This window comes from Dictyostelium purpureum (genome assembly GCF_000190715.1).
Source record: "Dictyostelium purpureum unplaced genomic scaffold DICPUscaffold_32, whole genome shotgun sequence".
Classification (NCBI taxonomy): domain Eukaryota; phylum Evosea; class Eumycetozoa; order Dictyosteliales; family Dictyosteliaceae; genus Dictyostelium; species Dictyostelium purpureum.
In genome coordinates this window covers 85835-98346 of record NW_003519369.1, presented here as the reverse complement: position 1 = coordinate 98346, position 12512 = coordinate 85835, and the positions used below count along the sequence as shown (strand labels likewise).

General features: G+C 23.3%; 6 protein-coding genes across 6 annotated transcripts; 1 reads left to right on the top strand and 5 right to left on the bottom strand.

Annotated features, from left to right (window-relative positions):
• Positions 1-272: 272 nt before the first annotated feature.
• Positions 273-1488, bottom strand: DICPUDRAFT_75798 (uncharacterized protein; the record flags this gene model as incomplete). The annotated part of the gene is made up of 4 exons (XM_003284780.1): positions 273-572; positions 605-730; positions 826-1143; positions 1222-1488. 4 exons carry the CDS (start codon positions 1486-1488, stop codon positions 273-275), a joined length of 1011 nt encoding a protein of 336 aa, XP_003284828.1.
• Positions 1489-2734: 1246 nt separating this feature from the next.
• On the bottom strand, positions 2735-3749 carry DICPUDRAFT_93791 (uncharacterized protein; the record flags this gene model as incomplete). Its single annotated transcript, XM_003284779.1, has 2 exons — positions 2735-3530; positions 3669-3749. The coding sequence occupies 2 exons, from the start codon at positions 3747-3749 to the stop codon at positions 2883-2885; spliced, it is 729 nt and encodes a 242-aa protein (XP_003284827.1). The 3' UTR covers positions 2735-2882.
• A 1052-nt stretch (positions 3750-4801) lies between these two features.
• Positions 4802-6608, top strand: DICPUDRAFT_148668 (uncharacterized protein; the record flags this gene model as incomplete). Its single annotated transcript, XM_003284800.1, has 2 exons — positions 4802-5563; positions 5634-6608. 2 exons carry the CDS (start codon positions 4802-4804, stop codon positions 6606-6608), a joined length of 1737 nt encoding a protein of 578 aa, XP_003284848.1.
• Positions 6609-6809: 201 nt separating this feature from the next.
• DICPUDRAFT_53210 (uncharacterized protein) lies at positions 6810-7747 on the bottom strand (the record flags this gene model as incomplete). Its single annotated transcript, XM_003284778.1, has 2 exons — positions 7090-7747; positions 6810-7010 (listed from the first exon to the last, which is right to left on the bottom strand). The coding sequence occupies exons 1-2, from the start codon at positions 7681-7683 to the stop codon at positions 6810-6812; spliced, it is 795 nt and encodes a 264-aa protein (XP_003284826.1). The 5' UTR covers positions 7684-7747.
• A 201-nt stretch (positions 7748-7948) lies between these two features.
• On the bottom strand, positions 7949-8335 carry DICPUDRAFT_148666 (uncharacterized protein; the record flags this gene model as incomplete). The annotated part of the gene is made up of 1 exon (XM_003284777.1): positions 7949-8335. The coding sequence occupies one exon, from the start codon at positions 8333-8335 to the stop codon at positions 7949-7951; it is 387 nt and encodes a 128-aa protein (XP_003284825.1).
• A 1904-nt stretch (positions 8336-10239) lies between these two features.
• On the bottom strand, positions 10240-12291 carry DICPUDRAFT_28281 (uncharacterized protein; the record flags this gene model as incomplete). The annotated part of the gene is made up of 1 exon (XM_003284776.1): positions 10240-12291. One exon carries the CDS (start codon positions 12289-12291, stop codon positions 10240-10242), a length of 2052 nt encoding a protein of 683 aa, XP_003284824.1.
• Positions 12292-12512: the final 221 nt, after the last annotated feature.

The window sequence follows — 12512 nt, the reverse complement described above, 5'->3', positions numbered from 1 at the left end:
TTTTTAAAAATTTTAAAAAAACTATAAAAAAAAAAAATTTTTAAATTAAAAAAAAAAAAAAAATTAAATATAAAGAGGGAAAACGAAAAATTTAAATTAAAAAAAAATAAATAAATAAATCATAAAAAAAAGTTTTAAGTTTAATAAATAAATAATTTTATTGGTTTTTTTTTTTTTTGTTTAAAAAAAATTTATATTTATATATATATTTATAAAATTTTATATATATATTTTTAGTTTTATTTTTTTTTAAAATTTAATTTAAAAACTATTTAATCAACCTCTTCCTCTACAGTTTCTTTCTTTTCTTTCTTTTCTTTTTCTCTCTTTTCTTTTTTCTCTTTTTTCTTTTCTTCTTTTTCTTTTTTCTTTTCTTCTTTTTCTCCTTTCTTTTTTTCTTTTTTCTCTTTCTTTTCTTTTTCTTTTTTCTCTTTTGAAGTGAGCTCTGGTTCATCACCTTCTTTTCTTTCAACGATTGGATCTGGATTTTCTAATAAATAGTTATCGATATTATAAGTATAATCCAAATCCCCACCTAATGATTTTTCCCAAACATGATGCATCCACCGTATCTAATAATCCGGGAATACTCCTTTACCATCACTTTTTTGATGAGGGATCTACTTTGATATTGACCTCCGTAGATGGGATATTCCCAAGCAAGAAAGGGTGTGGCAATGAAATATGACCCAATCTCTGGGCAATGATCTAATAAAAAGTGCATTGCTTCCTAAAAATTTAAAAAAAATTAAAATATTAATTAATAAATCAAATCTTTTATAATGAATAACTAACCATTGTTATTAATATTAATATAATACTTACTAAATTAGTTTTCATATCCATATTACCACTTGAAAAATCTTTATAATCGACAATAAAACAAAATTGTTCAATACCTTTTGATTCATCCATACGTTTGAAACCTTGTTCCATCCAATAAACTAAATTTTTAAATTTAATATCACTTGGAACATCTTTGAGTGTATCATTTCTTGGTACTGCCCAAATGATTGGTCTTCCTTTTTTATCTCTTTGATTAACATATACACAACCTTCTGCACCAATTTCTCTAATATCACCTCCTAATTGAATATCTTGTGGTCTATATTTCTTTCTCCATTCTAAAGTATCTCTTAACATCTATAAAAAAATAATGTTAATGTTAATCACCTATTTTCTATAATTTTTTTTTTATTGTTATTTTATATTTTTATTTACCTTTTCTGATTTTGCAACTGTATAATTTCTAGCTCTTAAATATCTTAAAAGACACATATCAGTACAAAATTCGATATCTGTTGGATCTGTTAAATCAGAGAAAAGATTCTTCATTTCTTTGAAAGCTTCCAATTGTTTTTCATTTAAATTCTTTAATGGATCGAAAACTTCACCTTCTGTTAATACTGGTGGTGAAAATGTTGGTTCGGCTGTAGTTGTTGATCCTGCAGTATTGCTTGTAGTAGTTACATCTGTTTCAACTTCCATTTTATTATTGTATATATATTTTATTATTGATATAAATTATTGTATATTTATTATTATTATTAATGATTTTAAAATATTTTATTTTTAAAAATAAAATTTAACGATATGTGGATATATATATATATATATATATTTATATTATATTTAAAAAATAAAACTAATTAAATTTTTTATTTTTTTCTAATTTATTATTGCTATTATTGCTATGAAAAAAAAAATAAATAATGTTTTTTTATTATTTTTTTTTTTTTTTCCTTAAAGATTTAAATTTAAATAATAATTTATACTATTATATTATTATAAAATTATATTTATTTTATTTACACACAATGAAAATTTAAATAAAATTAAAATTAATTGGTTTGTTTAAACACAAAAATAAAGTGTAATGGAAACGATAGAAAGAGAAAAAGTATTAAATAAATAAATGAATTATTAATTTAGCACACACCCTATATAAAAATTAAATAAAATAAAAAAATAAAAAAAAAATAATAGAACAATAAAAATTAAATAAAAAAAATAATAAAATTAAAAAAAAAAATCGAATTTTTTTTTATTTTTTTTTTTAAAGTAATTCATGTGTATATTGTTACACCATATTCTCAAAAAGCTTCCATTTAAATTTATATCGATAGGGCAATTAGTTCCTGAGCCATTCGCCATCATGTCACAACATAATTAAAAAATTAAAATAATTTAATTTTGAAACTAAAAAAAAAAAAAAAAAAATTATTAAAAAAATAATAAAATAATTTAAAAAAACTTTTAACCGAAAGAATCTCAAATTTTAAAATATAGATATCGCATTGGTGGCAAAAACAACAAATTTTTAGTTTTCAATTTTGGAAAATAAAAAAAAGATATATATAATTTTTGTATGATAGTGGTATTTTTAAAAATTATGATGATATCCATACATAATTGGGTGGTGATGGTGTTGTTGGTCAAAAAAGTCTTTTTTTTTTTTTTTTTTTCGAGTTTTTTTTTAAATAGAATATATTTGTGGTTTCTTCAGGTCTGGTGTTGTGGGAAATTTTTATTTTATTTTTTCATTTTTATTTTTAAATTTAATCTATTTTATTTTACACAATTCCTCTAGAATCAAAAGTTTTTCAATTAAAATAAAAATGGTGGGTTGAATTGAAAAATAAGAAAAGAATTTTTTAGTCTGGAATTGCTTTTTTATTACAATTTTATTACTATTTTTTTTTTATTTTAATATATAATATATATGAAAAAAATTAAAAATAAAAAAAGGTATTATTACGTATTTTTTTTTTATTGTTTTATTTTATTATTATTTTATAAAAAATAGGTTTATTTGTGAGGTGGTTTAAATAATAATTGAATCTTTGAGTTTATATTTGAATAATGTGCAAACTGTTATCTATTTAATAGTTGCTATCATATTGTTTTGGTCTTGGTGATCTGCAAATACGAACGATTAAGAAGAGAGCAAATAATACAGCAACTAATTCGATAATACCAATGGCGACACCAGTAGCACCAACCATGTAAAGTTTTGATGAAAGTTGGTCACCTAATTTGTTTTCACAATATGGATAATTTGAATCAACTGTCATATTTACGTATTTTGGTGGACAGAAAACGTTTTTATCAGTTGTATCGGTGGCATTCCAATTGCAACATTCTAAGAATTTTTCGAGACCATTGATAACTTTAATTGATTTTTCATCATTCTTGTTGGAAATAATTATCCAATTATCACCAACAGTTGGTAAAACATCATCGTTGTGTAAGGTGAGAGCTTTACCACTGATACCAATTAAAATGACTAAAAGAACAAGCATAAGAACACAGTAGATAACAAGACCAACGAGTTTTTCTTTATAGGCAACATAACAACCAGCAAGGGTTAAAAGGAAGAAGAAAATACCAATAACAATAACACCAGCTGGAACTGAGGTGGTTAAATTGCTTAAAGCTGATTTGGCGTTTGAAGCATTTGTGAAATCTTTAAAGTTTGATAAAAATGATGTAGCAACACCACCAATAATAATTAAAACTAAACCAAGAATCTATGTAAAAATAAAAATAAAGAAATAGTTTATTAATATTTTATATTTGTTTAGTTTATATTTTTTTTTTTTTTTTAATTTTTTTTTTCGGTTATTTTTATTATTAAATTTAATTTATGTTTTCTTTAATAAACTTACCCATAAGATTAAATTTAAACCAATTAATGGTACTTTTAAGAAACGTGGAGTTGATGGTAATAAATTTGATGTATCAACCATTTTAAAATTATATATGTTTTATATCTAACAGGAAAAAAAAAAATTTATATAGTGTTTAAATAAATAAAAATCTAAAAATTAAATTAATATATATAATAAAATTTTAAAATAAATGTAAAATTATAAATAAAAAAATATATTTTATTTATTGATTTATATGTGTATTGTGTTGTATGTGTGTGTGAGAGTGTGAGAGTGTTTAATTAAAAAAAAATTAAAAAATTAAAAAAAAATTTTTTAAAAAAAAATAATTTAAAAAAATAAAAAAAATTAATTATTTTAAAAAAAATTCAAAAAAATAAAAAAAAAAAGAAAGAAAAAAAAAAAAAAAAGAAAAAAAATAATTATAAGAATCGGTTTTTTTGGTTTTTGATAACTTTGGATTTTTTCCTTTACATACATATTTAATTTAAATATTTTAAAATAAAATATATGATTGAATTATTTTAATATTGATTTGTTTTTTTGGAAACAATTTATAAAAATTTTATTTATAGTATATATCTATTTATTTAAATAATAATAAAAAAAATAAAAAAATCACAACATTAAAATTTTTAAAAAATAAATAAAACAAAAAAAAAAAAAAAAAAAAAAAAAAAAAAATAATTAAATTTAGAAGGTGATAGGTTTAAATTTTCAAATTTTTTTTTCCCAACACATCAAAAATTCACGTATAACACATAGGCAAAGTTATTTTTACTTTATTGGTTTTTTAAATGTTTTTTTATTTAAAATGAGTGTTTTATAAATAAATTATATTGTAACATATATAAACATAAATACATAAAACAAAATATAAAAATAATATAATAAATATATATAATTGGAAATATTACCTACACTTTTGTTATTATATTATTTATTATTATAACAATTAATAAATGTAATTAATAAATAATTTAAAAAAAAAAAAACGAAAAATTTTTTTATTTTATTTTTTAATTTTTTTTTATTTTTTCATTTTTCATATTTTCATACATTTAAATTTAAATAGATATTATGTTATTATATATATGCTAATATACATAATAGCAGTTAAATAGTTCAAAATGGAAGATGACATTGGATGGAGTTTGTCAAGTTTAATGGAGTATTATAATCCAGGTGTTGATAATAGTTATAATAATAAGAATAATAAACAAAAAGAAATAAAGGATGACCTGTCGGAACAAGAACAAGAACAACAACAACAACAACAACAAAATAATAGTTATAGATATAATAATAGTGACAATGATGAAGAGGAAATTATAAAGAGTCCAACACCACATTCAAAGAGTTATTACCAACAGTTTGAATATGATGTTGATGATGAACCAATTTATAGAACTCCCACCCAATTACCAAAATTTGGCACAAAATCGACTATTTCAGAATCATATTCAGCATCGATTGAGTCACCAATACCAATTTCATTACCAAGACCTATATTATCTCCAACCAAAAACTCACCATCAAAGTCATCAAAATCATCAAAATCAACAAAATCAACAAAATCATCGAAATCATCCTCCGAGAAACCAAAAGATAAAGAAACTAAAACAACCACTACCACAACCACCACAACAACAACAGCAACATCAGAACCAACACGAACAACAAAAAAACCAAATATAAATTTAAATCAACTTAAAAATTATGAATCACCAGTTATAACACAAATTAAAAAAGATTTTCCATATATAGAGTTAAATAAAGAGTTTTTATATTCAGATTCAAAAGTGTTACCAAGTAATTTTACAGATAAATATTTGGACCATTTAGAGGATCAAATTGATTCTTTATGGAGCAAAATCAGTCCAAAAGATAAAGTAAAGTATATTTAAATTAAACAATTAATTATATAGGTTTACTAATTATCATCGAAATTTTTTATAGGAGGGAAATGAAATAGAATTAACTTCATCAATTATGAAAACATTAATTTATTATTCATCAAAAAAGTTAACAGATATTTTAGATCATATGTTTTATAAAGGTTCACTTACAAGAGATTCAAACGGTAATGATAATTCATTTAAGATTTTACCAAAGGATGTAATAGAGTCATCATTTGTAGCAGGAATAGACAATGACATTATTAATAAATCAATTATCGAAATCAATTCAATATTACCTCAAAAAGAATTAACGATACCAATAGATTACACATTTAAAATCAACCAAAAATATTATAAACATGATAAAGAAATAAAAAGAAAACTACAAATCGAAAATCAATTTAGCACAATTAGTAATATTGGACCAAATATAAAAACAATTAGCGAGAGTGGGGTGGATACTAGCAGTTTTAGTACTAATAGTGGACCAATAAAATTATCAAAAAGGAAATTAGATGATTTAAATGTTTTAAATGATTTAAGAAGTGCACTCGATGACGACGATGACAATACAAATAAAAAGAAAAAAAATAATACAGAGGAAAAAGAAATAGGTGGTTTAACATTGGAAGAAAAGCTTCAAATTTTAAAGGATGAGTTTGAGAAGATTAAATTGGAAATAAAGATTCAGAAGTATAAAGAAATTTTACCAGACTGGGAAATCAGAGAATATCCAGATCCAAATCGTAAAATTATTTTCATCACTCCATATAACGACAAGAGATTTTATTACCCCAGACATGCACTAAATTGGAATAAAGAGAACAAATACAAGCCCAATGTAGATAATATCGATCAATACCTTGATTCATTTTCAAATGATTTAAATAAGATTATTTCTGAAAGAAGACAAGAGTTTAATCAAAAGGTTAAAAAAGAAAAAAAAAGATTAAAACAAGAGTTATATTTAGAAAAGCAATCATTGAGTTTAGAAAAAGATTTAAAGAAAAAAAAGAAAACAAAAAAAATAAAATAAATAAATATTTAATAAAGTTTTTTATTAAATTTGTAAATAGTATTTTAAAAATAAATTTATAATTGTAATCTTTTATTATTTTTATTAATTTTTTTATTAAACCTATAAAATTTTTATAAATATTTATGCACATTTGTAATATTACTTTATTTGATATTCATATTTTATTTATTATTATTATTATTATTATACAACATTTCTTTATGATTCTTCATTTTTACAAATAATGAATGAGTATGGGTATGTACATTCCATAATACTAGATTTATCATCTGTAGTATGATAACAATCTAGGAATTGCTTTTTTAAATCTGGTAATATATCTTTATTTGTTTTTAAATAGCTATTGTAACCACTCCATGTTTTGTAGATGTTGATAAAATGATTAATTGATAGTTTAATCTATAATTAAAAAGTAAAAGTTTTATTAGTTAAATTGATATAAAGTATAAAAATATGGTTGTTTTTATATGATAGTTACTGTATAGTTTAGACTAACCCTTTCTACAATATCAAAAGGTGGTTTGATATCTCTGTATTCATTATCAATCATTTTAATTTCTGGAGCCCAGTAATCCTTTAGAGTGTTAAAGTAGTGGTTTTCATGAATTTCCTTTGCTTTTTGATTGTTCTTTAAATCGATGATTCTATAACACCACATTACTATAGCTCCAGTTTTCTTTAGTACTCTTTTACACTCTTTAAAGAATCGATCCAAGTCTAACCAATGTACAGCTTGAGCAACGGTAATTAAATCTACAGAGTGGTCATCTAAAAAACTTAAATCCTCTCCTTTAGATTGAATAAAATCTACATTGGGACTCATTGATTTGTCACATTCATCTATTTGACCTTGTGATGGATCTACACCTATAACTTTTTTAAATACTTTTGCCAATTCGTGTGTTGCTTGGCCATTTCCACAACCTATATCAACACAAAAATCTCTTCTTAATGGGTCTATATGATTTAATATAACTGCATAAACATCGCTGGGATATGGTAGCCTATACTGTTTATACAAACTTGATACTTTTCCACCGAAATAATCTTTTTCGAATGTATTATCATTCATTTTGCTGTAATATATAATTTTATGTATTGTTGTTTTTATTATTATTAAATTAAAGAAATTAAGCACACACACTGCACTGCGAAAAAAAAATTAAAAAAAAAAAATATAAAAATTAATTAAAAAAAAGAAATTTAAAAAAAATATTAAATAAAAAAAAATAATTATTGTAATTGTTTTTTTTTTTTGATTATAATAATTTTCTTTTTATTTATAAATAAATTATATTTTAATATTCTAAATTTATAAATTTATTTATTTCGATCTTTTATAATAAAGCAGCTAATAAACCTAATAATAAAATAGTGAAGCTAACATAAACGGTTGATGAGGATGAGGAGGAGTTGTCTTTGGCATTACAATCAGCAGTGAAAATATTTTTTCCATCGGAGGCAATTGCAACTGTTTGACCACAGACAAGTTCAATTTGGAGTGGGGTAAGGAGATTACAGGTGTTACCAAGTTGGTAGGCATAACCTGATGCATAATTGTCATTGGCAATGAGTTTAACAGCAGATGGAGCGATAGCACATGGAACAGATTTACATTCACCTGCACTTAAGGAAAAATTGCAACTACCAGAAGAGCTTTTGAAGGTAACATCAGCGGTGGCGAAGGCTAAGAAGGCTAATAATAAAGCAATGATGAATTTCATTTTATTTGTTTTTTGAATGTTTTAATTATGTATTTGATAATTTTTTAAAATGATAATTTCCCTTTTAAAAATTTTTATTTTATACTTTCGAAATTTTTTTTTAATTTTTTCCTTAAATTAAAAAAAAAAAAAAAAAAAAAAAAATTCTTTTGAAATAAAGAATAGATATTAAGGAAATCTTTGTAAAATAAGAATGATGGTAACAAAATTTTAATTTTTTATTCCATTTTTTCATTTTTTCTTTGGTTTTTAAAAATATAGGGGCGCAGTCTTGGTTATAAAAAAATTAATAAAAAAAAACAATGAAATTTTTTTTTTTTTAAAAATTAACGCACATAAAAAAAACACATCCCTTGCATAAATTTTTTTTTTTTTATTAAAATTTTTGTATAAAAATAACAAAAAAATAATTAATAAACGAACTTAAGTATTTTATTTATATTTAAGATTCATTTTTTATTATTATTGCAATTTTCAAAATTTTAAATAATATTAATGTTTGGAAAAAGGTTTACATGAATTATAATAATTTAATTTTAATTCATTGTAATTATAAGATTTTAATTATTTAATTTTAGTTATTTAATTTGAAATTATTTTTTATTTTTTTATTTTAAAACATAGAGATTAAAAATTATCAGTTTGGATCATTTGGAAGATTTTATTTTTAAATAAAATAAAAATTAATTTTTTTTTAAAATAGATAATGCAAAATAAAAAAAAGATAAAAAGGATAATAGTTTGTAAAATAATAAAGATAATTGAAAATATTAAAGGTTTTTATTATTTAAATAAAAAATGTTTATTATTACAGTATTTTCCATAATGTTTTGACCTAGAATAGTCAAAACTATAAATTATTATGTATATTATCTATTTTTTATTTTCTATAATCAATTAAAATATGTGGAAAAAATACTTTAATTTTATTTTTTCTTAATTTTTATTATTTTTTTTATTATTTTTCTTTTCTAAAAAGTATGTTAATTATTTATGGAAAGATACAGTTCCGGAGATATATGTAGATCCCCTGGTGATATTAAATATCTATAGTATTTTGATTTGTTTGAATTATTATTGACACAGCCTAAAAATAGTTAATGTTAATAAAAAAAAAGTGAAGGAAATAGGGGTAAAAAAATAAAATTAAAAAAATAAAATTAAATATTTATCTTTTAAACAAAATGGGGTAATAATAAATATGTAACTGTTGATGGAATAGCCTTGGGTAAACATTGGACAGGTCAAATAACAAGGCAACTAATTTCTAAATTACTAATACCATAGATTTTAAATTCTAAATTAAATACTTTAATAAAAGGTATTAATTTAAGTATAATTATTATAAATAGAAATAAAAAAATGTTAAAACTTACATTTTAGTGTTTTAAAATCTTATTTTACAAAAGGAAAATCATCAAGTACTTCTAAATAGCTGTTTATTAGGACGTTTTCCAAATACAAGTATTCTACGGTGGTATAAAATTTAGTGATTGATTAAAGCCACCTAGTAAATATAAATGCACAACTGAAGTTGGAATTGAATCAGGTATTAGTTGATACTTGATGTTTTTTAAACGCAAAGAGTCTACAGTGGGTGGTATAAAATTAAGTGGTTGATTAAAGTCATCTAGTAAAGATAAAACTTAGAAAAATAAAAAAAAACTAAAACTTAGAAATTGACTTTAAAAATGGAACTATTTTACCCCGAACTTAGAAACCCCTTTTTTTCAAAAAATAAACTAAATTTTTTTCCCTACTTTTCTCCGAACGGTGTTTAAGAAGTCTTGGCTAGGTTATTTTTGTTTTGGGTGATATCAAATAAAACTTTTTATCTATGTTTAGATTGTTTTTTTATTGAAATTTGTTTTTTTGTTTTATTAAATAATTTATTAAATTTAAATTTAAAATTTTATTTCCGGATGTTCATAGCCGGAGAGATATTCAATTGTTTGATCGGAGTTTGAAATGGAGTTAGGTTTTAAAGGATAGACCACATCACCCATATAAATATTAGTTATAGAACCAGGGATAATACCTTTTGTAAAACGTTGAGAGAAACCATTATCAAAAAAAAGAGATGTTAAATGATTTGGAATTGAACCAGGTATCAATTGATACTCGATGTTATATAAAAGCAAGCATTTTACGGTGGGTGGTATAAAATCAAGTGGTTGGTTAAAGCCATCTAGTAAGGATAGGGTTTTAACTGTTGCTGGAATTGAATCATGTTTTAATTGATACTCGATATTTTCTAAAAGCAAACAAACCACTGTGGGTGGTATAAAATCAAGTGGTTGATCAAAGCCATCTTGTAAGGATAGAGTTGTAACTGTTTCTGGAATTGAATCAGGTTTTAGTTGATACTCGATGTTTTCCAAATACAAGTATTCTACGGTGGGTGGTATAAAATCAAGTGATTGGTTAAAGCCATCTAGTAAAAATAAATTTGTAACTGTTGTTGGAATTGAATCTGGTTTTAATTGGTACTCGATGTTTTCTAAACGCAAACAGTCTACGGTGGGTGGTATAAAATCAAGTGGTTGATTAAAGCCATCTAGTAAAGATAAAGTTGTAACTGTTTCTGGAATTGAATCATGTTTTAATTGATACTCGATGTTATGTAAATACAAGTATTCTACAGTGGGTGGTATAAAATCAAGTGATTGATTAAAGCCATCTAGTAAATATAAATGTATAATTGTTGTTGGAATTGAATCAGGTATGAGTTGGTACTTGATGTTTTTTAATTGCAAAGAATCTACAGTGGGTGGTATAAAATCAAGTGATTGATCAAAACCATCTAGTAAAGATAAAGTTGTAACTGTTTCTGGAATTGAATCAGGTTTTAGTTGATACTCGATGTTATGTAAATACAAGTATTCTACGGTGGGCGGAATAAAATCAAGTGATTGGTTAAAGCCATCTAGTAAATATAAATGTGTAACTGTTTCGGGAATTGAATCTGGTTTTAATTGATATTTTATGTTTTCTAAATGCAAACTATACACAGTGGATGGTATAAAATCAAGTGATTGATCAAAGCTATTTAGTAAAGATAAAGTTGTAACTGTTTCTGGAATTGAATCAAGTTTTAGTTGATACTCGATGTTTTGTAAATACAAGTATTCTACAGTGGGTGGTATAAAATCAAGTGATTGATTAAAGCCATCTAGTAAATATAAATGTGTAACTGTTTCCGGAATTGAATCAGGTTTTAATTGATACTTGGTGTTTTCTAAAAGCAAAGAATCTACGGTGGGTGGTATAAAATCAAGTGATTGATTAAAACCATCTAGTAAAGATAAACTTGTAACTGTTTCTGGAATTGAATCAGGTACTAATTGATACTTGGTGTTTTTTAAACGCAAACAATCTACGGTGGGTGGTATAAAATCAAGTGATTGATCAAAGTCATCTAGTAAAGATAAGGTTGTAACTGTTTCTGGAATTGAATCAGGTTTTAATTGATACTTTATGTTTTCTAAATACAAGTATTTAACAGTGGGTGGTATAAAATCAAGTGATTGATTAAAGCCATCTAGTAAAGATAAATGTATTACTGTTGTTGGAATTGAGTCAGGTTTTAATTGATACTTAGTGTTTTCTAAACGCAAAAAAAATACGGTGGATGGTATAAAATCAAGTGGTTGATCAAAGTCATCTAGTAAAGATAAGGTTGTAACTGTTGTTGGAATTGAATCATGTTTTAATTGATACTTGATGTTTTCTAAATACAATAATTCTACGGAAGATGGTATAAAATCAAGTGGTTGATTAAAGCCTTCTTCTAAAAACAAATTTGTAACTGTTGTTGGAATTGAACCAGGTACTAATTGATACTTGATGTTTTCTAAATGCAAACAGTCTACGGAAGGTGGTATAAAATCAAGTGGTTGATCAAAGCCATCTAGTAAAAATAAATGGGTAACTGTTGTTGGAATTGAACCAGGCATTAATTGATACTTGATGTTATGTAAATACAAGTATTCTACGGTGGGTGGTATAAAATTAAGTGGTTGATTAAAGCCATCATGTAAATATAAATGTGTAACTGATACTGGAATAGCCTTGGGTAAACATTGGATAGATCCAATAGCAAGGCAACTAATTTCTAAATTACTAATATCATACCCTTCTTCAAAGATTACAAATTCTAACTTAAATACTTTATTAA